At 41.0% G+C, this 27,305-nt stretch overlaps 1 protein-coding gene across 1 annotated transcript in view; it reads left to right on the forward strand.

The window, feature by feature from the left end:
• The window catches only part of SPAG17 (sperm associated antigen 17), a 249,707-nt gene that overhangs the window by 81,154 nt on the left and 141,248 nt on the right, over positions 1-27,305 (forward strand). Inside the window, exons 6-15 of the mRNA XM_047784894.1 lie at positions 670-864; positions 2,586-2,767; positions 8,008-8,169; positions 9,390-9,483; positions 9,782-9,894; positions 14,795-14,932; positions 15,549-15,662; positions 16,269-16,419; positions 20,199-20,426; positions 20,516-20,734. Of these exons, the coding sequence (XP_047640850.1) occupies positions 670-864; positions 2,586-2,767; positions 8,008-8,169; positions 9,390-9,483; positions 9,782-9,894; positions 14,795-14,932; positions 15,549-15,662; positions 16,269-16,419; positions 20,199-20,426; positions 20,516-20,734 (1,596 nt within the window). The remainder of the gene's footprint in view (positions 1-669; positions 865-2,585; positions 2,768-8,007; positions 8,170-9,389; positions 9,484-9,781; positions 9,895-14,794; positions 14,933-15,548; positions 15,663-16,268; positions 16,420-20,198; positions 20,427-20,515; positions 20,735-27,305) is intronic.

Genomic DNA, 27,305 nt, shown 5'->3' on the forward strand with positions numbered 1-27,305 from the left:
ATTCTCACCTCCCAGAATCTCACATTCTAGGGTAAACTCATGTTTTAAACTCTATTAAAACTGTGTAGCCAGGACGAAATAGAGGAGAAAAATTTTAGGAAATACACAATATGTTTTTAAATGGAAAGCAATAAATATATAGTTGCTACATAACCCATGTTCAGCATTCACACCTATTGACATACATATACAGAATGATTTGCTAGGGTGTATGGTCATATTCAATATTTCCCGCTCCTGTAAACACCTCTGCTTATAAAATACCACAAAGCTGCAGCTACTCGTAATTCAGGAGTAAAGCCAGATGTTGCTCAGAAGAGATTAGAACCAAGAAAAATTACAGCCTAAACTTTTTTTTTTTTCCTCTTCACAAAAACCCAAGCACACATTTTCCATGACGACAGGCCCAATGTATGTCTGTCCTCCTATTACGCCTCTGTCTCATTTGCAAACGTGATTTAATATTTTGTAAAATGGTCACAGCCTTCTTCCTGGAAGGGCCGTAATGAAAACCAGTCAACCTGACTGCATTCCAGCCAACCGGATGGCTTTTGGCAAGCCGGAGGGATTGTGAACGCATGCATAATGTATAGAAGCCATTGAACTGGCGGAGTGCAACCTGTTCTCTTTTAAAACGACGGCCACTCTTCTCGCTGGTATTTTGAACAGACGATGAGCCGGACGACGGTGCCCAGCATTACATTATAGCTGTGGGCTTCAGCGATCCTCAGCTCTTGGCGATTATGACTGAGCTTGGCATTCCCATAAGCAGCGTGATTAAAATATCGTCAGAGAATTATGAACCTCTGCAGACACACCTGGCCGCCGTTAGCCAGCAGCAGGAAAGTTTTCTTCAGCCAGAAGGTATGCAGCCCGCTCCACAACGTACTGAATGCTTCCATATGACCCCCTGCCCTTAAAGGACAAATACGATTTTCTGTCCAGAACATAGTTGTACAACACATGCATTAGTAAATCCTTGCGCAACTTTGATTTGCTCTTTATGCTGCTTGCTCTAGCCAGGTGGTGTACGTTTTGCAAATTCATCTCGTACCCTGTGTTTATACCCCTGTGTAGCCACAGAGAACATAGACTTGGTTATCCAACTACATTGCTCAGGGATATTTGATCTATAACGTTTACCCTAAGCATGAGCTAGGTGGACGGACTGTAGATGATCTGTTTTGCCAGAAGCCACAGTCACCATGTGGCCTGAGGGAGGTCATAGCCTTGGATTCCTGCTCTGCCTTGCGACTGGCTTATTGTGATAGATCTGAGGCGCTTATCTTCCAGGCCTTAGACCAGGAAGCTGTGGGATGAAGTTCCAACCACCTCCTGCCAGTGAGCCCTTTGGAGCCTCAGGGGCTTCATCTAAGGGAATTACAATAGATCCCCACGTTTAGATGGGAACGAAACCCTACTGTGTACTCTAGGTAGTAGAATTAGGATTCGTTGTATGCCTGTGTGACCTGGCAGTCCAAGCTCTTTTTGCCACATGCTATTGTTTTGTCTTTATTTATTAATGCTATCCTTTGCCCAGTGCTTTGTAACTTGTACAACCACATCCCAATTTCTGTAACACAACATTGTAAAAATTTCTTTTCCAAGTTAGAAATGGCTGTCCCCTGGTAATCATAATAGCTACCATTTATTGGGCACAGGCCTTGAGATTAGGCTCAGCGCTAAGGGCTTTAAGTGTGTTGATTCATGCAGTTTCCATGACAACCCTCGGACATATGTTTTATTATTTCCATTTTACCAAAAAGGACTCCCAATCTAGAGGCAACTATTAAGTAAAAGAAAGAGTTGAGATTCAACCCCAGCTACTCCTGACTATCTCAAGGGATAGTTGTAACACTAAATAACTATTATTGAAGCCAATGAGAAAATGCTGCATAAGTTCCATAGTCTCTCTCTCTTAAAAAATAAAAAATAAATAAAAATAAATTAATATATAAAAATACAACCATAGAAAAATAAACTTTACAGTAGAATAATGAAATCTTAAAAGTAGAACCTATTTGGCCAAAACCAAAATATGTCAGACAAAATTTCAAGTATAACTTTTTGGAAAACTCTTGTTATTTTGCAGTCAGAGCTCAAATGCCCAGAGAAGCCAGTAGCTATTTCAACGTGACCAAAATTTAACTGAAGCGTCAGTTGTCGATCCCGTTAGGTTTTGGCCATGTAGGAAGGAGAACTGGATCAACTGCTTTTCTAACCAGCTGTACAGCAAACACTAAAATAATAAAAAAAAAAATGTTTTTCGGAAAAACTGCTCCTCTTTCGAGGCAGTCTAAGAGTGAGGGAAGCTTCTGAAATGTGGGCCCTTATCAGAATCTTTCTGGGCCTCCAGTATAAAATGAAAGGGTGGGAAAAGCTCATATTAAATATCAGTTTCAGATGTAAAATCCTCTGATTTCATAAATAGTCCAGGTCCAAACATGTCTCAAAATGGCATTTCTTTCTTTGCATTTTCTGGTACTGTGCAAACATCTTGCAATGCCTATGACTCACCTTATCCACCTAAAGCGGGATGAAATTCAACACTGTCATTTTGTAGTATAAACATGTTGTTCTTATAGATATAGAAGCTGACAAATTGAAGAAAGAGGATGGCATAAAAGAACTTGAAATTTTCTGGAAGTACTTGGAACCCATCCTGAATAATGACAAACCTGAAACAAATCTCTTTGATGTTGCTCGGCTTGAATACATGGTCAAGGCTGATGACTTCCCATCTGACTGGTCAGACAGCGAGATGTTGGTTAGTACATGCATTAATGAGAGGGAGTGGTTTGAATATGTGACACTGTGATTCCATTTACCCATCCATTCACTCCCAGATGTTTATTCATCACTGACTATAGAGAAGGCTTTGCGCCCGGCGCCTTCACCTTCATGGTCATTATTGAATGTCCAATAATGGCTATGACCTGGTTCTTCAGCTTTTTCTGTAGGAATTAATAAGATATAGATGAAGATGAAGGATGGTAATTATTTTATTTGGTGCCATGTCACATTGCTTTACACCTTAACAATGTTCTAAGTAGTAGAGTCCCAATATGTATTAATTGTAAAAATAGTAAATTTCACAGTTTGTTGAATTACATTGTCTTTCTCTTTTTTTATATATCTATTCAAAACACTGCTCTTCTAGGCCCTCGATTTTATTGCCAAAGTCATACTTTTAGTATATTTGCCCAACAAGGTCTATCTTAATATATTGACTTGACCCCAGCCCAACAATTAGCAGGCATTTCCCGAGAGAATTAATTGGCCCCTGCTACTGAGGTGCTTGCAGAGAGGCAAGACCAAAACCATGGAACAGAGCAGCAGTGTTCAAAGCGCCATCCATCTATGTGCTCTGTGTGTGAAACACTCCAAGTTGCCTATTCATTCAGAAAAATAAAAAATGAGATGCTTTGAAAAGTAGCAAATGCTAGCTATATGAGGGTGTTTTTTAAAAAGAATATTGGAGTTCCCATTGTGGCTCAGCGGAAACGAATCTGACTAGCATCCATGAGGAGGCAGGTTTGATCCCTGGCCTCACTCAGTGGATTAAGGATCCAGCATTGCCGTGGTATAGGTCACAGGTGTGGCTTAGATCTGGCTGTGGTGTAGGCTGGCAGCTACAGCTCTGATTTGACCCCTAGCCTGGGAACCTCCATATGGCACGGATGTGGCCCTAAAAAGACAAGGAAAAAAAATATATTGAGCAACTACTTATCACAGATGTTGAGGAAGATATCCACGAATTCCTGTTTTTTTAAAAAAGAGATCTCTCAGGGCTTTCTGGTTGGTCTCTGTTTCTAAAAAAAAGAGACCGTGCAGGGGCCCAGGAGTATTGAATCAATTCAGGCATTCCTGATATAGAAAAAGAGACCGCTCAGGTTTCTTTCTGATTCACTCTCAACAAACAGGGGCCCAGAAGTGTTGAATCCCTGCAGGGCAATATGTGTCAGCTTCCAAAGAAACTGAACTGAAGCAGAGTCCTGAAGAGGGACCACATGAAATATGCACTGAAGGGAGCTGGAAAAAGCAGGGTGGAGGAGGAGGACGGGTGTCTGGATAGTGGCTGGGGTAGCTGCCAGCAGACAAACAAACAACAACCCCCAAACCTGGCTGTCTAAGACGAGAAGAGTGAGATCAAAGCCTGCAACAGTTTCTGAGCCAAAAGGTAGGATGCCAAGGACTGGGGCATGGATGCTTCCCCCTGTGAGAGCCCCTGATTCTGTTCCCTTGAGATGCATGTGCGCTTGGTGAAGTAAGTGAAAACACTGGAAGGTCGCCGAGATCTGAACCTTGAAGGATGGACAGGGTTTGCATAAGAAGCAATGGATTGATCAGTTTGAGTTATACAGCTGTCAACATAAGGCAGAGGTGTCACCATATAGCAACAGAACACTTGCGTCTGACACCTCGCCAATGGTGAGCATAAATATTTAGCCTCAGCTTCTACGTGGAAAACAAAGCTGAATGTAGAAAAGCTTGGCCGAAGGCAGAGCTTGATGTAGACGAAACTGAATGCTGAGACTCCCTTTGCTTTGCCTCCTCCTGCACCTTCATCTGATCTCTTCCTCTTTCCTGCTTTGCCTCTCACTCCCCTGCTTCCTAATTCTGAACTCATTAAAGAGTCCATCTGTTCTCTGCTTCTTCATATTAGGTTGGGCCCTGTTTCCTTATCGCAGAGATACAGGCATTCCACGTCGTGTCGAACTTTGAATACTGCACTCTGTTTTATTGGAATCCTAGATTGGGCCCAGCCAATGTGATGTATGTTTGGGAAGGAGGCTGTATCCCTGGGATCTTGAAACCCCATCTCAAAAGCAGCTTTCTACCCTTTCTCTACAAGAGACCAGCTCTTCTCTCAAGAACATAAAAACCTACATCTAACAAAAACCCACGTCCACCAATTAACGTTTTGTGGGGACCGTCCTCCTCTCATTTGGGCCAAGTTCTGGCCACACACCTTGTCAAGAACTTAGTTCAACAGACCATAGGAGATCCCAGCCATGCTGATCCTGAATCATAATTCAGAGGTGGCAATTCTAAGAGTCTTCTAAGGCAGCCTCAAAGCCAGAACCTTCTGCTCCTGCTCTAGCTAGGGCTCCTTCTCTGTGTCTGATTTACTCCCAGGCATTGGCTGAGAGGAGCTGAAATGCCTCGAGGTAGAAGACCTCAGTACACAGGTGTGAACAGCAAGGCACACAGTTGTGACTCCAGAAGACCCAGCGTCATTCCCAGCATTCTGCTTCCTACTCCAGTGTTAACAATTTTCTACTCATTAGAATTTAATCACTTCATTTTTTAAGGAGAGTGAATATGGCTATATTTTCTTTAAAAAAAAATAGAGCGTGAAAGAGTTTTTTATACTTTTTGTTTAAAAAAAAAAATTATGGCCACGTCTGTGGCATATGGAAAGTCCCAGGTCAGGGACTGAATTCAAGCCACAACTGCCACAACCCTGGATGCTTTGACCCACTGTGCCATGATTGGGATCGAACCTGTACCTCCACAGCGACCCCAGCCATGACAGTCAAATTCTTTACCCAGTGCATCATGGCAGCAATTCAAGTGGAAGAGTTTAAATGGCAACAAAAGTTGAGAAATTTCATGTTGAAAAAGTATTATCAGTTTGAAATACTAGTTGTGGTAGAACATTCCTGACTTCGGAACTAGAAGATGAACATCTAGGGTCTCTAGTTGGGCCATGAAGGCAACTGTCAGGAGTGAAAATGTAATCTGTCTAAGGAACCATTGAGGACTGTGCTGCGCAGCTGGACACACTGATTTTCTATGAGTCGCTTTGCAAGTAGTTATTGACCATCTTCTTCAAGCCAGGGCTGCAGTCTGGGTCTGATGACAGGAGCCTTGTAGAGTCTAGGCATGCCTCTGTGAGGTATGGTTTGTGAGTGAGCAACCCTGCACAGAGGATGAGGAGGTGAGAAAGCCTTGAAAGCAGTTTAGTCATAGAGTGAGGTTCCAGAAGAAGAGGCCATTGCATGTAATACTGAAGAACAAATTTATTTTATTTTATTTTATCTTTTTGCTTTTTAGGGCTACATACCCCTCCCCCATGGCATATCGAGGTTTCCAGGCTGGGGGTCAATCGGAGCTGTAGCCGCTGGCCTATGCCACAGCCACAGCAATGTCAGGTCCAAGCCCCATCTGCGACCTACACAACTCATGACAATTATGGATCCTTACCCACTGAGCAAGGCCAGGGATCGAACCTGCATCCTCATGGATGCCAGTCAGATTTGTTTCTGCTGAGCCACAATGGGAACTGCAACAAATTCATTTTAAACTTGGGATCACAGGAGTTCCTGCGATGGCACAGTGGATTATGAATCTGACTGCAGTGGCTCGGGCAGCTGCAGAGGTGTAGGTTGGATCCCTGGCCCTTCATACTGGGTTAAAGGATCAGACATTGCCACAGCTATGGCGTAGGTCACAGCTGCAGCTCAGATTGAACCCCTGGCCCAGGAACTTCCATATGCTGTGAGTGAAGCCATGAAAAAAATTAAATTAAAATAAACTTAGGATCACCTAAGAAATATGAAAGAAATAAGCCTATTTCCAGTACAAGTAGACTACATGGTGTAGATACAAGATAACCTACTCTCATCTCTATCTGTAAGTTGATAATGGCCTCTTATCCAAGCCGGGAGCCAGCCAGCTCATCTTCTTCCTCCCTGGAAGAAGGAAAGCATTAGTACCTTTGGCTGCAAACAAGCAGCCTGCGTTTCCTCTGAGCCCAGGTAACGAAAGCTTCACATCAAATAAATGCCCATCAAGAAGTGCTAACTGCTCGTGGACATCTGCAACATCTCAAGTTAAGACCTTGCTTGCTGAAATAATTTCTGGCTTTTAGCAAGCAATTTGCTGTTTGATTTAAAAATAAATTAACCAGTTAAGCTAAGGGATAATTGGGCAGAAGTTTTTAGTAGATATTTTATAAACGCAAACAAACAAAAACGTGTTTATATGCCAGAAGGTGGGCAAAGAATATTAAGTTGAAGCTTAACTGAAGAATTCTCAGGCTTAGAGCGGATGCGTGAAGCCCAGACTGGCGGCTGTGCTGTGAGGATGGGCAAGGCGGGGTCCTTCCCTGGACTCTCGCCAGACTGTGATCTCCTGGCCACACCAGGAGCTTTCTCACACTGCCTTACAGCTTCAACTCAGACATAGGATGAGCCGACTTAATCCTTCTCTGCTTTCAAGCAGACTCACCTAGGGATAACAGTGCTTTTCCACTTCTGGAAAGGAAACCCCAGGTAATAGAGGTATTGGATCAGCGTGCCAGATCATTAAACTCGTGGGTATTATAGCAGTACAAATCTATCAGAGTTTGTCTATCAGAGTCTGTCTTAGAGTTTCTTCCCTAAAGGAGGCACAGGTGAAAAGAAAGGAGGCAGGGAGGAAAGGAAGAAATCCTAATTACATGCTGCAGCATACCTGAGTGGTGATTGCCATTGTGATTTTTTTTTTTTTTTTTTGGCTGTGGCATGCAGTGGTTTGAGGTGGGATCCAGGGCCACAGCAGTGAAGGCACTGAGTCCTAATCACTAGACCACCAGGGAACTCCCTCCACTTGCACTCCTTGTGTCACCAAGTAAGAGATCCCCCACAGCTTGTCTGGGGCTGAGGATATGGAAACTGCCTATCACGTTGCTTTAGGAATGGAGAAGCCTCAAAAATTGGCTACACTGCTGAAATTAATGAATGGGGCTTTTTTCACTTCACTGAAGCCCTAATTAGGCTCTTACACTATTAGGCAGCCCTCGGGCCCTCCAAAGGGAACAGTCTGCGTCGTGATGAGCAAGAAGGGCTGGGAGGATTCAGCAAATGAAGACTCAATCACCATGGCTGGGATTCAGCGATTTGGGGAGGTGCTTCTCCATAAAAAAAGTGATGGGTTTGGCTATACGGGAGATACAAACCAAACATCTGATCCCAACACCATGAAACGATTAACTAATGTCATTAATTCTCTCACCTGTAGCTGGAATTGGGCACCAAAATTTTTGAAAATATTGCCTGTTTGATGTACGACACCCTGGATTGGAAAAGGCAGCACCAGCACTATTTGGAAAGCATGCGGCTTATTCATGTCCCACAGGTGGTTAGTGAGAAACCTGTCTTAGCAGCTATGTCAATTTCTGAGGTAGGCACATGCTTGAATGTCTTTAGTGGGCTGAACAAGCCACTGAACCTTAATTTTCACATTTGTAAAACCTGAAGAAAAAAAAATCACATAAATACTGGTAGCAAGAGAACACTGCCAACTGGGATTTAATGGATGAGGGTGGGATCAGGGAAAGGCCCTCAGCACAGCATTAAAGATCATCCATGTGGTGGGGGCTTTATGAAGCTCCCCAACCGTCTGCACGCAGAGATGATGCTAGGACCCACATTTCAGTCGTGGTGCAATAAAATAACATCTGGAACGATGAGGGATATTAATAACTGATCACCGTGTTTATTTAGCACCTACCGTGTGCTGGCTCTGTCCCAGGTGCTGGCACTGTCCCAGGTGCTAGCACTGTCCCAGGTGCTAGCAATACAACCAGGAACAAGACCCAGCCCCCGTCTGCCTCATTGAGGTCCGCCTTTAAAGGGGATGGCGCTCAAGGCAGAGGCGGTTTCAACCTCGAGTGGTGAGTGCTGTGAGGCGAGTCAGCTGAGGTCGCAGGAGAAGCGAGAAGCATGGCAGCTAACCTGATCCTGGGAGGAGAAGGGTGGAGAGATGGGCGTCAGAAAGACCTTACCAGGAAGGATAAGTGAGGTGGTGGAGGCTGAGGGTGAACTGCCAGGGCGAAACCTGACCTGGGACAGCGACAGAGTCATATTCTTAAGAAAGGGGCAAAGATACACAAAGATGTGATGGCCAAAGAAAAGAAGTATTATGGCCAGAACCACACCACGGGGAAGGGGCTGTGCTCCCAGGCCATTCCTGCAAAAGGGAGAGCGGCAATAGGGGCTGGAAAGGTGGCAGCCAGAATGTTCTTTGGTGCTAAGCTCAAGAGTTTGGGTTTTATCCTGAAGGCAATGGGGAACCATTGAAGGATTCCAAGAGGGAGAATGGCATGACTCTAAATCACCCCAGGGAGATTTTGGGGTTTTTTTGCCCCATTATTCCTTCTGTTTCCTGGAAGTTGCTGAATGGCCTCTACTAGGAAAAGCTGAAAAATGCCCCTTCCCATTAACTTCTTTCTGTTCTCAGACAAAACCCATTGATTTATCCTAATATTAGCAAATGATTTTGTGGTATGAACATAATCATACAATCTCAGAATCCCGTCAGAGTCCATCATACCAGCATTGGAGGAAAGCCTCTCTCAGCCGGATATTTCAGTTGTTTCTTTTAAACTCTTCTCCTTTCAGCCTCTACAAACTGTTGCTACTATGCCTGGAAAGAAGAAAACACAACAATATGAAGAGCTGCAAGCTCCAGGCCCAGCACCACCACCACCACCAGGCATGTATAAAACCTGTTGCTGGAAGATCCATGCCAGGAGCTGGTCCTTTAAGGAATGATGGCCCTTGATGTTGCTTTCATCTCTCTCTCCACCTACAGAACCTACATTTTTCAGGGCATGATCATAGTTGGAATATGCTGGTGAATTCATTTTTTATTTAAAGATCAGTGGTTTTCTAAAAAATAAACAATAAATTTTAAATTTTTTTTCAAAAAAAAAATCAGCACTTGATGGATATGATTTTGATAAAGGAAACAGAACACGTGGTTGAACGATGATACTTTGTATCTTTTACAGTGGCTTCCATCATCACAAATGAAGTAGACATGAGATATTACAACGATCTGCTGAATCCAATTCCAGAAGAATTCATTTCTGTGCCCTTGATACTGCACTGTATGCTGGAACAGGTGGGTGGACACTTGCTGAAGCTTTCTTCGCAGGTGGGCAAACCTCGAATCAATCACGTCATCTCCCTTTGCTTCCCTTTTTGTTTGTTTGTTTGTTTGCAGGGAACTATATCTAATCACTTGTGATAGACATGACGGAAGATAATATGAGAAAAAGAATGTGTATATATATGTATGACTGGGTTACTTTGCTGTACAGCAGAAATTGACAGATCATTGTAAATCAACTATATTTTAATTTAAAAATTTTAAAAACCTATTTTGAAATTATGCTCATAATACCTGAATGCATCCTCCCATACAAAGATTAGAACATTTTGGATAGGGAGTTCCCACTGTGGCTCAGTGGAAACAAACACAGCTAGTATCCATGAGGATGCAGTTTTGATCCCTCGCCCCCCTCAGTGGGTTTAAGGATCCCTCATTGCCGTGAGCTGTAGTGTAGGTCACAGATGTGGCTTGCCTCTGGCATTGCTGTGTCTGTGGCATAGGCTGGCACTGTAGCTCGAATCTGACCCGTAGCCTGGGAACTTCCATATGTTGCAGGTGTCGCCCCCCAAAAATAAAATAAAATAAAAATATTTTTAAAAAAGAGCATTTTGAATAAAGCTAAAATTTGCCTTATCAGCTTCAATCCTCTTTCTTTTGCTGTTTGGTAGGCATATCCATTAAAACCCTCTGGAGGTGTTTTAATGGAAGAGAAAGAGGAGTTAGGTGAATGGGATGATTAATGGTCTTCAACTGCATTTAAAATTTCTTCTATACATTTTATCAGATTTTCCCACTTCTGAGGCCAGTTTTTTAATCATTCTTTTTTTTTTTTTTTTTTTGTCTTTTTAGGGCCGCACCAGTGGCACATGGAGGTTCCCAGACTAGGGGTCCAATCAGAGCTGTAGTTGCTAGCCTACGCTAGAGCCTCAGCAATGTGGGATCTGAGTCACATCTGTGACCTACACCACAACTCACAGCAATGCTGGATCCTTAACCCATTGAGCGAGGCCAGGGATTGAACCCTCGTCCTCATGGATGCTAGTCAGGTTTGTTAACTGCTGAGCCACAATGGGAACTCTGATCATTCATATTTTTTAAATGTCCATTTTATTTTATGAGATGTCAATATCATAAAAGTTCTTTTTTTTTTTTTGTCTTTTTGTCCTTTCTAGGGCCGCTCCCGTGGCATATAGAGGTTCCCAGGCTAGGGGTCCAATCAGAGCTGTAGCCGCCAGCCTACACTGGAACCACAGCAACGCAGGATCCAAGCCGCGTCTGCAACCTACACCACAGCTCACGGCAACACTGGATCCTTAACCCACTGAGCAGGGGCAGGGATCGAACCCACATCTTCATGGATACTAGAAGGGTTCTTAATCACTGAGCCACAGTGGGAACTCCTGGTACCCTCTTTTCTTGATCACAGTTGTCAATGGTATATCAATTGTTGGCCTTTTCAAAGATCAGAATTTTGTTTCATTGATTCATTTTTACTTTTTATGTTAGTAATTTTTTCATTTATGTTTATTATTTGCTTCCTCCTACTTTCTTTGGGTTTATTTCCTATTTTACTTTAATTGGTTGTTTGTTTTCAGTCTCTTCACTGTACTTAAGGCTGCGCATTTTCTTTTGAGTATTTCTTTGGCCACATCACAATGCTTTCAATGTATTCAGTTCTAAATCTTTCATTTTAATTTCCACTGTTTATTGTCCATTTCTAATGCTATGCATAGTGGTCACCAAACATGATGGTCTGCATGTTAAAAACGTTTTATAACTTAGCGGACTTCCTGTGTGACCTGGTGCACGTTGTCAATGTTTTTGAGTGTTGTATATACATTTGGAAAGAGTTTGCTACTAATCGACTCATTTAATCCTGAGAACAACTCTATGGGGCAGGAATTATTTTTATTCCCCACTTGACAGATAAGGAAATTGGAGCATGAAAATGTTAAGTAACTGGTCCAAGTAGAAACGGTCAGAAACGACTTTTGAACCTCATCAGTCTACGTGGCCAAGGGTATTGATAGCGTTGCTGTGTGTGGGCTTCCTTCTAATGTTGCTTATGAGAAGTCTGATGTCAATCTGACGCTTTTTCCTTTGTACGTAATCTGTTTTTTCTTTTGGGAAGTCTTTAGCGTTTTCTCTTTATAGTTGATAATGCAAGGCTATCTATAGATCTGGCTTTGTTTTATCATTGTCTTTATGATCTAAAGGATTATAATGTGGTTTGGGATCACATTCTGAGGAAAATCAAAATTACCTTGTGCTGGTGCATAATAAAGACCCTAAAAATATGGTTCTGGGCTATTCCTGTCCTCTCATCTCCTGCCCCCGACCACACACTGTCTCTCTCTCTTACTATTGGTCATCTACACAGATCTTCTGGTTTTTTCCTCACATACCCTAATTCCACCTTGTTTGTTCCTCCAACTTCTCTCCTTAGAAAGTTTTGCTCCCACACGTCTGCCTGCTGGATACTCCTTGTCTTTCAGTCCCCAGGGGAGGTGGCGTTCCTGAGATAGGCTTTCTCCGAGCATTTGATCTAAAGAAAGCCCACAACCCAGAGCATTCTCTACTGCTGCACCTCCTTTCATTTTCTTATCAACAACTTCTCTTTTAAAAATATTTACTTGCTTTATGTCTCAGCTTCTTCTCACGAGAATGGAAGTTCCATGCAAGCAGGGACCTAATCTAGTCTTATTTATCACTCTCTGCTCTGCACACAACAAGCACACCTAACCCATAGTAGACACTATGTATTTTCTCACTTAAATTACATCTTCAAATATTATTTCTATTTATTTATCCTAATTATTATGAGATGAATGTTGGAATTTTTGACTTTTTCCTCCATGTGTTTTAAATTTTCTTGCAGTTTTTTTTCCATTGGAGAATTCCGGGTTAAATTTCCAACTAATTCATTCTCCAGTGGAGTCCAGTCTGTTATTGATGTTTTGTTTCAACAATAATGTTTTTAATTTATAAGTTCTCTAAGTCCTTTTTATAACTGCCTATTGTTGTTCTTATTTCATGTGTATAACACACTGCTTTATCTTGATGAATATTAAAACATTAGGCTCTGTCATCTGTGTTACCTCCAGTATACATTTTTATGTTTGTTGGCTGCTTTAGTTTTCTAATCAATTAGGCAAACACTCATAATTGCTTGCTTTTTTTTTTTTTCCTTTTTGTCTTTTTAGGGCCACACCCACAGCATGTGGGGATTCCCAGGCTAGGGGTCAAGTCGAAGCTAGCTGCCAGCCACAGCCACAGCCACAGCCACACCAACTCAGGATCCGAGCTTCGTCTGTGACCTACACCACAGCTCAGAGCAACACCAGATCCCTAACCCACTGAGAAAGGCCAGGGATAAACCCATGACCTCATGGATACTAGTCAGGTTCATTAACCACTGAGCCACAATGGGAACTCCCATATTTGCTTTTAATTACCCCGTGAGGCCTTTGAAAGATTAATAGTTTTATTATATCAATTAACCTGTAAAAATTCAACAGTGCTGTTGGGCTTACAGTATCATCATTTTATTTATCTTAATCTTCCTTGTTTTACTCAACTCCACTCAAAGCAACAAACATTTATTAACCATCTACTATTTTTTAGGTACCAAAGGGGACAGTTGGTAAGCTCAGTGCCTAACACACTGAAGGCTTCAATAATAGATACTGAATGAATAAATTCTGAATAAATGCTTGATGATGAAGGGATGAAAAATTGAAATATAAGGGAAATTGGGTGGGATTTTATAAAAGGAGGTATTCAAGTTTAACATTTCAGAGATGGAGCATTCTGCGTGGTCTCTTGGAGTGGGTCCAAGAGGTGGTAGGAAGATAGAAAGTGGAGACAGGAGTGACTCTTGAAAAAGTAAAATGTTGACAATCAGCAAAGAGTATAAGACTATTTTGTTATTGTTCCCAAGAAGGAGCATGCCTCTCAGGGGACACTTGACAATGTCCAGAGATATTTTTGGTTGCCACAGTTGGAGGGGTACAATTGGCATCAGATGAGCAGAGGCCAGGGATGCTGCTAAGCATTCTCAAGTGCACAAGATAGCCCCCAGGACAAAAATCATCTGGTCTAAAGGTCTTAAGTTTCAAGATTGAGAAATCCCATAGACAGATGTGAAATCAAAGAGTGTGATTTTACTATTAAAGGTGAAGAGGAGAATGATAAATTATGTACCTGTCTTGATTATATTTGAACTTCCTTTGTCAACCACGTAAAATTAAACAAGGCAGTTAATCTTTCTAGACCTCTCTCTCCGTATAAAAGGGAATATTACCCTTTACTGATTTCACAACCTGTAACATTTCTATCTTGAGAACTTGACCTGAACCCTAGTTCCTCCCCACTAAGTAGCCTTGGACTTGAGCCAGTCACCTAATTTCACTCATCCTGGTTCCATTTCTGAAAAATGGGAAGTGCTATCTACTCAGCAATATTGCTGCGAGTCTAAATGAGGTAATGTATGCCAGGATGCCACACACTGTGTGGGGCAGTGGTAGGTACTCAATAAATATTTACTGAATCTGAAGATGTGAGAGTATAGCTTTGGGTGCTTTAGGAGAAAGTAAAATCATTAAGAAATATTATATTCATAGTTATCTGGCTTCTATTTTCATAGTTATCTGGTATTTTCTTGTTTACCATTTGCATTTTGTGTTATTTGTCCTAATACATGTATTAAAAATGATACATACGTTAATGCATGGATTAAAAAGCATTTCCCTTTTATTTTGTTAGTCTCTTATAGTTACACTGCCACTTTGTAAAATCACTATACTTCATTGACAGAAACTCCCTTGTCTTTATGAAAAGCAGTGAAAATACATGAATGTGAGGGAGGAGCTGACCATGACACCAATTCCTCCCAACTATACATCAACAGGTTGTGGCAAGTGAAGAAGACCTCGTCCCACCCAGTCTGGTGGAGCCACCTCCCAGAGCAGATGGGCTGGACCACAGACTCGCAGCTCACATTGTGTCCATCCTACCCTCTCTCTGTCTGACAGAGAGGGAGAAAAAGGTCAGAGGGCGTGAGAAATCCCCAAAGCAAAGCATGCGTGCTTCGGAAAAGTATGGATTCTAGTATGGATTTCTTTCTTCCTTTCTTTCTTTCTTTCTTTTTTCTTCTTTCTTTCTTTCTTCCTTTCTCCTTTCTTCTTTCTTCCTTCTTCCTTCTCCTTTCTCTTTCTTCTTTCTTCTTTCCTTTTTTCCTTTCTTCCTTCTTCCTTTCTTCCTTTCTTCCTTTCTTCCTTTCTTCCTTTCTTCCTTTCTTCCTTTCTTCCTTTCTTCCTTTCTTCCTTTCTTCCTTCCTTCCTTCCTTCCTTCCTTTCTTCCTTCTTCCTTCCTTGTCTGTTTGCCTTTTCTATGGCCACACTGTGGCACTTGGAGGTTCCCAGGCTAGGGGTCCCATTAGAGCTGTAGCTGCCGGCCTACACCAGAGCCACAGCCACATGGGATCCGAGCCACGTCTGCAACCTACACCACAGCTCATGGCAATGCTGGATCCTTAACCCACTGAGCAAGGCCAGGGATGGAACCCGCAACCTCATGGTTCCTAGTCAGATTAGTTAACCACTGTGCCATGATGGGAACGCCTGGATTCTCTCTTTAAATCAATATAATTTTCATTTGAATAGAATCTCCATGAAATATTCTTATCTGAAGAAGAAAATGAAAGCAAACCAGTGCCCAAAGGCCCTCTCCTACTGAACTATCACGATGCCCACGCCCATAAGAAGTACGTGCTAAAGGTAATTAACCAAGGTCAACCTGCAGCTAAATGGATCCAAGAAAGCTCATTGGTAATGATTCCATTGAAGGAATCTTAATTAGATAGCTATACTGGTACTAATTAAAAATAATGTACAAAGTGGGTACCTGCTTGCAAAGGGGGAATCTCAGAAATGGATCAGGGAGAAATTACATCCTCAAAGAAAACTGTCCTAAGTATAGTGGTCCGATTAACCATTAAACTGATTGTGACCACACCAAATTTGCATTAAAATCGAATGGTTCTTTGCTTTATATATCTGCTAATATGGGGGGAGGGGAACAAACTAGTGGAGGCCAGAAAAAGATCTCCGAAGGGAGAGAGGAATATATTTGAGATTTTGGCAGTTTGTCACTGTAAATGAGGAATCCATCATTTCTGTGTACCAGGAACCTCTGGCAAAGTGAGAACTAGCTTTTTTTTGGACTGTCAGCAAAGTACTAACAGTTTGTCTTCCCCAATTACCCTTGATTTCCCCTGTTCGAAAATAATGAGAGCAAAGATATCATGTTTTGCCTTCTCCATATGCATAAGGCACTTGACAGCTTACTTTAACGTCTTCCATCATGTTCCTCTTTTTCATCAGGACCTAAAGAATTTTGATCCAGTTCAAATTGAGCAGGAGATGCAGTCCAAGTTGCCACTGTGGGAATTCCTTGAATTCCCCCTCCCCCCGCCACGGAACAGTACGAAACGTCTAGCTACAATTCATGAGCTCATGCACTTTTGTACAAGTGGTGAGTACAGTGCTGTGTCATAGCTTCAACTCATTCATTTATGGTCACATGTGCCTCTAATGATTACACCCCTACCTGCGAAAAAGTGTTTTGATTATTGAAACACCTTTCAGAGGCTGAGGTGGGTATTTTGATTGACTGCAATTTTCTTATCTTGAATAATGTCATTAGCAGTAGTATGATAGCTATGACATAGAACATCCTTTGATCTGACGCCCTGGATTTTCTTTCCACCGTGTTTCCACAATAAGAATAATCCCCTTCTTTCTTCCTCCTCTCTGACTGCCAACCACACCCCCCCTCACGGACATCTTTGAAGGTGAATGGTAGTCCCTATCCTGGTTGAAAGAGCAGCTTAGAAAATCCTATTTCCACTTGAGGCAACATGCAGATTGATTCCTGCTTATAAGAAGAAGTATGAGATTACCTAGACATGTTTTGTTTTTTCTTTTTAGGGCCACACTTGCAGCATCTGGAAGTTCCCAGGCTAGGGCTCGAATTGGAGCTGTAGCTGCCCGCCTTCGCCATAGCCACAGCAACTTGGGATCTGAGCCACATCTGCAACCTACACCACATCTCACAACAACACCAGATCCTTAACCCACTGAGTAAGACCAGGGATCGAACCTGCATCCTCATGGATACTAGTTGGGTTTGTAACCCACTGAGCCACAGTGGCAACTCCCTTCCTAGACCTCTTGATTTGACCTAGAAAAGAGAAAAGCATGTGCAGATTCTCCCTTCTCCTTTCACCTCTAACGCTAAGCAAATTATGAAATATTTTTATCTTGGTTTCTTTTTTCCTTTTTTTAGTAAGCCATGAATACAAAACATGAAAATTTTGAATGTGACCATGCCATCTTCCCCTGCAAATGTGGGGTATAGCCTCATGGGCCTGGGGATGTCCTATCTGTTGTTTACATAATCACCCCCTTCCTGATGTCAGGAGAGCATCTGGCCTTCACCTCTGACCTGCCACACTCCTCTTCTCCTTCTGCCTCGTGTTGGGAGTTCATTCTCTCTCCACCTCAGTCAGTTCTACACACAGCACAGGATTCTTTCTTGTTTTTTACATGAGCAAGCACATTTATTGAATCATTTTTTTTTTACAGTAGCAAAATACTGGAAACAAATTGAATGTCTATCAAAAGCTGTCATTGAAATATCACACATCTATGCAGTATAATATCTTGTAACTTAACAACACTGAGGTGTATCGATATCATGATATGGAACCGGCTCTGAGATAATTAAACTAAAAACTACAAAAGGAAACAATGGATAAGAAGGGCACGATTATTATGCAAACATTTTCTTTTGTCTTTTATGGGGAAATATGTACGTATATTCTCTTTAATACAATTTCTAAAGGTTATACTCCATTTTCAGTGATTACAAAATTTGGGTTATATTCCCCCATGTTGTACGGTCACAGGATTCTTGGTTTTGTGGCCACCACTGAAACACCCCACATATCCTGTTCTCGTGACCCACCCTGAGCCCTTATTCCTCCACCTCTCCTTCCCTCTTTTATCTTTCTTCATGTTTAATGGGTCCAAACCAAACTCTTGATTCCCTTGAAATTCGTCCCTTCATAGTCCTCCTTTTTTTCACTAAATGGTAACTCTTTTCTACCAAAGCCTTGGATTTATGCTGGTTTCCTCTTTCTTCTGCCCCACAACCAGTCTCACCCCATCCCTCACTTCCATCCCAGCCCGGTCCACCAGCGCCTCTCACTGGCACTATTTCCCTAGCTTTCCAGTTAGTCTTCAGGCTTCCCCTTTTTACTTAGTCTTTCCTTCACGCAGTAATGGGAATGACCCTTCTAAAATGTTAGTCAGATCATGTGTCTTCTAACGCAAAACCCTCCAGTGATTACCTATTTCCCTCAAGGTAAAATCTAACTGTTCTGCCACCCACTTTTCAAGTTGATCATCTGTCAAATTCTCATTGTTCCCCTGGACCCTATCTATTTGGCCTCATGTGATTCCTTGAACGAGTCAATCACACCCCTGCCTCCATCCCTCTTCTCCCAGATATTGATACAGCTCCCCTGCTTCTTTCACATTTTTGCTCTACTTATTCAGAGGGCTTTTCCCTGGCTACCTTATGTAAAATAGAAGCACCTCCTCAACCATTATCCCTTTTTATCCCCTCACTTGGCTTCATTCTTTTTTTTTCTTTTTTTTTTTTTTGTCTTTTTGCCTTTTCTAGGGCCATTCCTGTGGCATATGGAGGCTCCCAGGCTAGGGGTCGAATCAGAGCTGTAGCCACCTGCCTACGCCAGAGCCACTGCAACGTGGGATCCAAGCCGCGTCTGCAACCTACACTACAGCTCACGGCAACGCCAGATCCTTAACCCACTGAGCAAGGCCAGGGACCGAACCTGCAACCTCATGGTTCCTAGTCAGATTCATTAACCACTGCACCACGACGGGAACTCCGGCTTCGTTCTTCTTATCATCTCTGACACAGTATATACTTAGCTGTTTATATTCTCTGTTTCTAACTGCTGTGATGGATACTCCATAAAAAGGGGAGTTCACTGATTTGCTTACTGCTGTGGTCCCACCTTTTATTAAAGTCACTGACAAATAGTAGATGCTCAGAAAAATATTTGTGAAATGAATGAGCAAACTTTCCTTAATTCTGTGTCTTTTACCTCTTTCCTGTCTCTCTTCTGAGTTTCCCTGTGTTTTTTTTCCCCAAAAGGAAGAACCCTCCCACTGCCCAATCTCTGAGGAAGATGGAGAGAAAGTGGAGGTGACCTCTTATTCATTGATCTGTCACAATCATTTCACTTTTCCTCATTGCATTCCACGATTATTTGTTAACGCCCATCTCCCACCTGTCTGTCTTGAACTTCTAAAGTGCAAGAACCAAATCTTTCCTTTGAATCTCAGGCATCTATGACAAAGCCCAATACATAGAAAACAAAAACGAGTGAGTGAGTGAACACATGAATAAATGCTATAAAAGAATAAATACGCAAATTAATAGAGCTCCTTGGAGTTCCTGTCCTGGGCAGCGGAAGCGAATCCAACTAGGAACCACGAGGTTGCAGGTTTGATCCCTGGCCTCACTCAGTGGGTTAAGGATCTGGCACTGCTGGGAGCTGTGGTATTGGTCGCAGATGTGGCTCAGATCCTGTGTGGCTGTGGCGTAGGCCGGCAGCTGCAGCCCCAATTGGACCCCTAGCCTGGGAACCTCCATATGTCACAAGTGCGGCCCTAAGAAAAGCCAAAAAAAAAAAGAAAAAAGAAAAAGGCCAAAAATAGAGCTCCTTGAAGGCTGACCATCTTTGAAGTAAAATTAGGAAAAGTACCACACCCATTCACTGGGTGGAAAGAGGCCTTTTCTGAGCCTGAGTGAACAGAAAAGCCTACTGAATAGAACAGCCTGTGTTAGACACAAGTGAGTAATATGATTTAAATTACAACAGCAGCAAAAGGTGCCTTTGCTTAAAAAAAACGACGTTTTAAACATATTCAACCAATTTGATACCCTGGAAAGTCCTAAATTCATTAAGCTAAGAAGCAGTTTGTGAGCATTATCTTGATACCTTATATCTTGATTGTATAGCTTTCTTCTTATTAGTTACCTCTGATATTTGTTGCAGAATTGAGGAGCCCACACTTAAAGTCAGGTCAACATCCATCATGGTGTGACTCCTTTTGTCATTCTCATAGACTGACCCCCCCACCTTGTCCCTCTGTCAGCCCCTGTACCAAGGGGCAATAAAGAGCATTCCTAGCAGCACTGGTCCTGCTTTCTTACAGATATCTTGAGCTGGCATGAAGTAGAACGAGCCTTCAAAGTATTTACTTTTGAGAGCCTAAAACTCTCTGAGGTTGATGAAGAAGGGAAACTAAAGCCTTCTAGGATGATGTATGGGACAGATTCTGAGATGTTCAACATACCGTGGGACAACCCTGCCAGATTTGCTAAACAGATAAGGCAACAACACATCATGAAAACAAACACCCAAGTGGCCAGACACCAAACAGGTACACTGCCTGCAAGGGCAAAAGGCATTCTGGTATTATATGATTGTCCATTTGTCTAGTATCTTATGGATTCTCTTTACACTGTCTAGATAGTGGAACCAAAGACAGAATTTTATTTCTGGATCAGCATTTGTCAACATCTCTGCAGGCTGATGAGATCAACAAAGAACCTTCAGATCCTAGTCAGTCTGGTTCTAACTGTATGAACGGTTATGACCTGGGTAATAAGCAATCCTTAGACTCTGATAATAGAGAACCTTCAGAACAGGAGAACAGCTCGAAGTTTCAGCTCCAGCCTAAGCCTTTGGGTAAGTAAACGTGTGTGTGTGTCTGCAGATACTGTGATCAAATTTATAAACCAAAAATAATGATTCAAGGTGCATTGTTTAAATTTAAACACCTCCTCATTTCAATTGAAAAACTTTAATATCTAAATTATTTGGTTAATTAAACTTTGCTACTGTTTTTTTCAGTAAGTCCTCATTATTTTTATAATTTTTTTAGTTGAAGTTGAGTTGATTTACAATCAACTGGTGTATAGCAAAGTATATATATATGTCAATATATATAGATATTCTTTTTCAGATTCTTTTACATTATAGGTTATTACAAGGTAGTGAATATAGTTCCCTGTGCTGTGGAGTAGGTACTTGATTATTTTATGTACAGTAATTGTATTTGTTAATCTCAGACTCCTAATTTAACCCCCCTTTGCCCTTTGGTAGCCATAAATTTGTTTTCTATGTCTGCGATTCCATTTTTTTTAGTAAATAAGTTTGTTTGTGTCATGTTTTTAGAATCCACATATAAGTGATACCATATGATATTTGTCTTTGGCTTACTTCACTTAGTATGATAATCTCTAGGTCCATCTATATTGCTGCAAATGGCATTATTTCATTCTTTTTTACGGCTGAGTCATATTCAACATCTCCTTCGTATGTATACACCACATCTTCTTTATCCATTCATCTGTCATTGGGCATTTAGGTTGCTTCCATGTCTTGGAGATTGTAAATAGTGCTGCTGTGAACATTTGGGTGCATGTATCTTTTCGAATTATTGTTTTCTCCAGATAGATACCCAGGAGTGGGATTGCTGGATCATATGATAGCTCTATTTTTAGTTTTTTTGTGGAATTTCTATAGTGTTTTCCATAATGGCTGAACCAATTTACATTCCCACCAGCCATTTAGGAGGGTTCCCTTTGCTCCACACCCTCTCCAGCATTTACTGTTTACAGAGTAAGTCCTCATTATTTCAACCCCTGCTTTTCAAAGCATCATAAAGCCTCTTAGTCTACTCTTAACTTCATAAGTGTGGTACAGTGAACATAAATAAAACTTCTGTCATTAGTATTTCACAAGTTATTGTGATTATATGTGGAAGTTATTTTTCAAAAATCACCTGCAATAACATAATGAACTTCTCAGTACAGAGCTTGGTACAAAATCAATGCTCAGTGAACATCAGTTCCCTTCTCTCCTCCTTAGAACTCAGGTAAATAGTCTCATTCTAGAATAAAGCATTGTAGGTCTTGTTATAGAGGTAGAGAAGCATAGAAGAATATTAGGGTGAATTTTTATTGCGCCATCTTACAAACAACCATCAGACTAATTGCTTAAAATACAGTTCTATTCTTTTCCTGCTTATAACCTTCAATGGGCTCCCTACTACCTACAAAACAGAACCCAACTGCTTGGCCTGCTTTACATGCTTCTTCACAAGTACCAAATCACTCTTCCAAAACCTTTTCCACTTTTTGCCTTTTGCTTACTTATGTCATGCTCTAGCCCAACAGAATTAGGCCCTCTTTCCTCTAGACAACCTGCTCTTTTCAATCTCTGTGAGTTTCCCCCACAGTACCCCCCAAGCCGATGTTCTCTTCTTGATCATGATTAGGTCAGTGGCACCTTCATGAAGCTTTGTTAGATGGGTTTATCTGGAAAGCCCTCCCTTAGAATTTCCATGGTCATATTAATCTATGCTTCCTTTGGGGCATCAGGTATCATTTCCTACTAGTTATAATTATTCATATGCATATATTAAGGCCTTCTTAATACTGTTGCTTCTTAGAGGTCATAAATATATTTATCTTAAATGCATCATAAAACAAGTCAACCAATTTTCACAGATTAAAAATTATGGAGTATATTCCCAAACCACAAAAAAATTATGGAAAATATAGATGGAGTAGGAAGAACAAAAAATGCAAACTTTGGTTCTTTGAAAAGATTTGCAATTGAGAGGTTTTTTAAGAAATAAAAGGCCAATCACACACACACAAAAAAAGAAGCACGAAGTATTAGGAATAAGACAGTATCAGGAGGAGTTCCCGTCGTGGCTCAGTGGTCGACGAATCCAACTAGGAACCATGAGGTTGCAGGTTCGATCCCTGGCCTTGCTCAGTGGGTTAAGGATCTGGTGTTGCTGTGAGCTGTGGTGTAGGTTGCCCATGCAGCTCGGATCCTGTATTGCTGTGGCTCTGGTGTAGGCCAGCAGCTACAGCTTCAATTAGACCCTAGCCTGGGAACCTCCATATGCTGCGGCAGGGCCCCTAGAAAAGGCAAAAAGACAAAAAAAAAAGAAAAAAAGAAAGAAAAGATACCAAAACCAGAAAACAAAACTGTATCAGAAAACAAAAAATCATCAGGAATTTAAAAAAAAAAAAAAAAAAAAAGGACTCCCCAGAAGTTCCTGTTGTAGCTCAGCAGATTACAAACTCAACTAGTATCCATGAGGATGTAGGTTTAAATCCCTGGCCTCACTCAGTGGGTTAAGGATCTGACAATGCCGTGAGCTGCAGTATAGGTCACAGACGCAGCTCAGATCCCTTGTTGCTGTGGCATAGGCCAGCAGCTGCAGGTCCAATTCGACTCCAAGTCTGGGCTCTTCCATATGCTGCAGGTGCAGCCCTAAAAAATTAAAAAAAATTAAAAAGGTGAAAAAGAAAGGACTTCCTTTTAATCCTATAGAAATTTAAAAGATAGGAAGAAGACGTAAACAAATTTTATCTAAGTCTAAAAATGAGCAAATTACTGAAAAAGTGTAACTTTCCAACATTCTGTCAAGAAAAATGGAAAACATGAATAGGATGAGCCAAACACAAATAATCTAACTAGTGATATTAAACACCCAAAAAAGAAATAGTGCTAATCTTAACAGAAATTAATTCCAGGAAATAAAGAAGGGGTACTCTTTCCTACTCACTTTATGAAGCTATCATAAGCCTTATGATAAAACTGTCTAGGATAGTACAACAAAAGACAATTCTAAGTCAAACTTAATGCCAAAGTATATGCCAAAATCCTGAATAAAACATAGGCAAACTGATATAGCAATATACAAGATGATAATAAGCAAGTAGTTTTTGTAAGAAGAATTGAAGGAAAAAAATAAGTTGTAAAAAAAAATATAATTTATCAATGCACTGAGAAAAAAGTGGAATCTTTTTTTTTTTTTTTTTGCTTTTTAGGGCCTCACTCACGGCATATGGAGGTTCCCAGGCTAGGGGTCTAATCGGAGCTGTAGCTGCCGGCCAAACCAGAGCCAAAGCAACTTGGGACTTGAGCTGTGTCTGCGACCTACACCACAGCTCACGGCAACGCCAGATCCTTAATCCACTGAGCGAGGCCCGGGGATCGAACCCAAAACCTCATGGTTCCTAATCAGAGTCATTAACCACTGAGCTATGATGGGAACTCCAAATGTAATCTTAATAGATGCAGAAAAATCTCTTAAAATTCTGTAACAATTTATGAAAAACAATTTAGCAACCTAGCAGTAGAATTTCTCTACCTCATAAAAAATTATTTTTTAAATTACCATAATAAACATTATATATCAAGATGAAAGTTGAAAGATTTCCCTTGACCACGAAGCTATCCACTATAAACACTCATATTCAGGATTACATTGCAGAGGCTAGCCAACTCAGTAAGGCAAGAAAAAGATACCAAAGTGTAAAGGCTGAAAAGGTAGAAATAAAACTTATAATTTGTAAATATTATATGTAGAAAACCCAGAATAATTTACACTAAAAAATCAGAAATAAGATGAATGTTTAATTAAAGAAGTACAAGTGTATAAGAACACACATAAGATGTCTGGAGAGCTGTGACTTTTATTATTCATTATACCAAGCATTTAATTTTTTGCCCTCCTCTGTATTATTATATATTATAATCTTTAAAAGTATTAAGTCAGTTCCACAAAAGAACAGGTATTAAGTCAGTATTGAAATTGTCACCTTCCCATTTTCATTTACTTAAATGAAGGTAGAAAAGGAAGTCATCTATGAAGTAGAATTAGGGAAAATCTGCTTGCCTATTAGTAGAGTAGCTAAGTAAGGGCGAGGGGGACAGAAGAGGGAAGGGGGTGACATTTATTTAATACTGCCTGCTGTATTCCAAACACTATGCTGAGATGTTTTACATATATTAACGAATAATGTTGTATAACAGCAAGTCTGTGAGGAAGATACTATTAGCCAAATACTGAAAATAAAGACAGACTCAGAGTAGTTAAGTAACTCGATCAACCACATACAAGTTGGAAGTCAGGATTCCAGCAGAGGGCTATCCCACTCCAAACCAGTGCTTCCTCCACTGTGTCTTGTGGCTTCCTTGGTTCCAGAAATTCCTTGTGATGCATCTGATGATTTAGCCATATTCATAGTCTCTTCATGCTGATACTTAGCGTGATTTTGTTGCCTGCCTGCCTGCCTGCCTGCCTGCCTGCCTTCCTTCCTTCCTTCCTTCCTTCCTTCCTTCCTTCCTTCCTTCCTTCCTTCCTTCCTTCCTATTAGAGCTGGTTCTCTATTCCTCTGTTCTAAGTACCCTTACCTATTAGCTTAGCTCACAAAAAAATTAAGCCAAGTAAGTTAACCTGATGTTATGGCATTAGCGTGTGCTCTGGCATTACAAATGTATGACAAAGAAGTCACTTTGAGTTAATAAGAACCAGAATAAGCCAGGAGCGGTATAAAGCCTGAAGGTTTTGTTTTTTGTTTGGGGTTTTGGTTTTGTTTTGCTTTGTGTTGTTTTTGTTTTAGAGCAATCGATGTATAGTTTTCCTCAGGCAACTTTTGCCACCTGGTGGTCAAACCACATAAATTGGCATTCTGGATCCTGGTGCAAAGAAATGTTTATAGCACCTTCCTAAAATGTCAAGGCTGAAAATGCTATAATGGACAGTGTATCCTAGAAGCCCAGCAACCTTGAGAGCTGAACCTATGACCTGTAAGGGATTCTAGAGGGTGTAGGCTGGCCCACATCAAGGAACTATTTATCATATTTGGATGGGGAGGACAGCTAAGCCTTAGTACCTCACGGTGGCTCTTATACATAAGAGAATTTTGTTGTTGCTGCTGATCTTTTTTTTTTTTTCCATTTTCCCCCCTTACTCCAAGTCACACTTGTAAAGCAGCCACTTTAAATCTCTTTAAACAAAGCAGAAACCGTTCATGTATTTCCTGCACAACCATCTTACCATCAAATACATATAAAAGTCTGTTCCAGGACATGAAGGGCTGAATATTTGTGCTTTTCTCTCAACCAAACGCTAGATTTCCATCTGAGACTGTTTTTGAACTTGACAGGGCCTATTGGATATTTATGAAAAACCTGAGAGTTGATAACCGTGAGGCTGGAGGTTTAGATGTGCCCTTTATGCTTGTTGGGTGTTTTTTTAATAAAGTAACTGCTTTGCAGAGGGATCTTGTTATCTCTAAAGTAAAACAGATTAGGAAAGCTGTTTTTCAAAGGGATGAGAATGCGTCCATTTCCAGATGTGTCAAAAACTACTGAATCACACTGTCAAAGGATTATGCGGTTGAAGGAAGAGATCAGAAAAAAAAAAAAGAAAAAATGACTTTCACTCTACTATTAAATAAAGAGTTCAGATTAGCCTTAGAATGTTCTTTCCTTTGACAAAATAACCAATGCACAATTTTTTAGAGCCTGTTTCCTAAGCTGGAGACCTATTTCTTATGCTGGATCTGTAGACACAGGAGGGAATATCAAATCTCCAGGAAATCTGGCAGCCCACAGAATAGAATAATTTTTATTCCACAGGTTTCATATCAATTGCTTCAAGGACACAGGGGACATCACGGTCTATTTAGAGTTATCGTTGGCCAGAGTTTTCCCTGGAGTGGCGGTATTTATATAAATACGAAACTGAATTGACTTTGTAGTTTTCTTCTAAATCAAAATAGAACATTCATGCTGTCACCTTCATCACCCCAAGACAAGATGGAACCAGTAGCAAAAATATAAGTAACGGTGCTTCTCTAAGAAAGGAAAACATTGGCTTCTCCTACTTAGATATAATTAACTACTCCCTCTAGAAGCCCTGATACAGTTTCCTTTGCAACAGAATGAAAACTTAAATCTAATGCTTACCCCCTAAATAAGCTTTTATTGTAGGATTTCTTCCACATTTCTGCTCTCTCTATGTGGTTCTATATTTATTTGCAGTTTCAATATATGGGTATATTTCTTTCATTCAATCAAAAAAATATATATTTACTGAGTTCCTACCATGTGTTTGATGCCCAGAGTATGGTTAGGAAAAATAAGATGAAGTTCTCATTCTCCAGGAATTCACAGTTGAGATGGTGAGACAGACACGAACAAATATTATTAGACACCGATAAATGCTAGGACCTAAGGCGGCGTAAGAGGCAGAAGGCTCTTGAGAAGGTGACATTTGAACAGCAATATGAATGAAGTAAGAGTTTGACACAGTTGACTATCTAAAAGCAAAGCATGCCAGACAGAGAGAAAACCAAGTTCAAAAACTTCAAGACACAACCAGCAAACCAATGAGTCTGGAATGGAATGAGCAAGGGAGAGTGGGAAGGAGATGTATTTGGGG

The sequence above is a fragment of the Phacochoerus africanus genome, chromosome 6 (genome assembly GCF_016906955.1).
Source record: "Phacochoerus africanus isolate WHEZ1 chromosome 6, ROS_Pafr_v1, whole genome shotgun sequence".
Taxonomy (NCBI): Eukaryota; Metazoa; Chordata; class Mammalia; order Artiodactyla; family Suidae; genus Phacochoerus; species Phacochoerus africanus.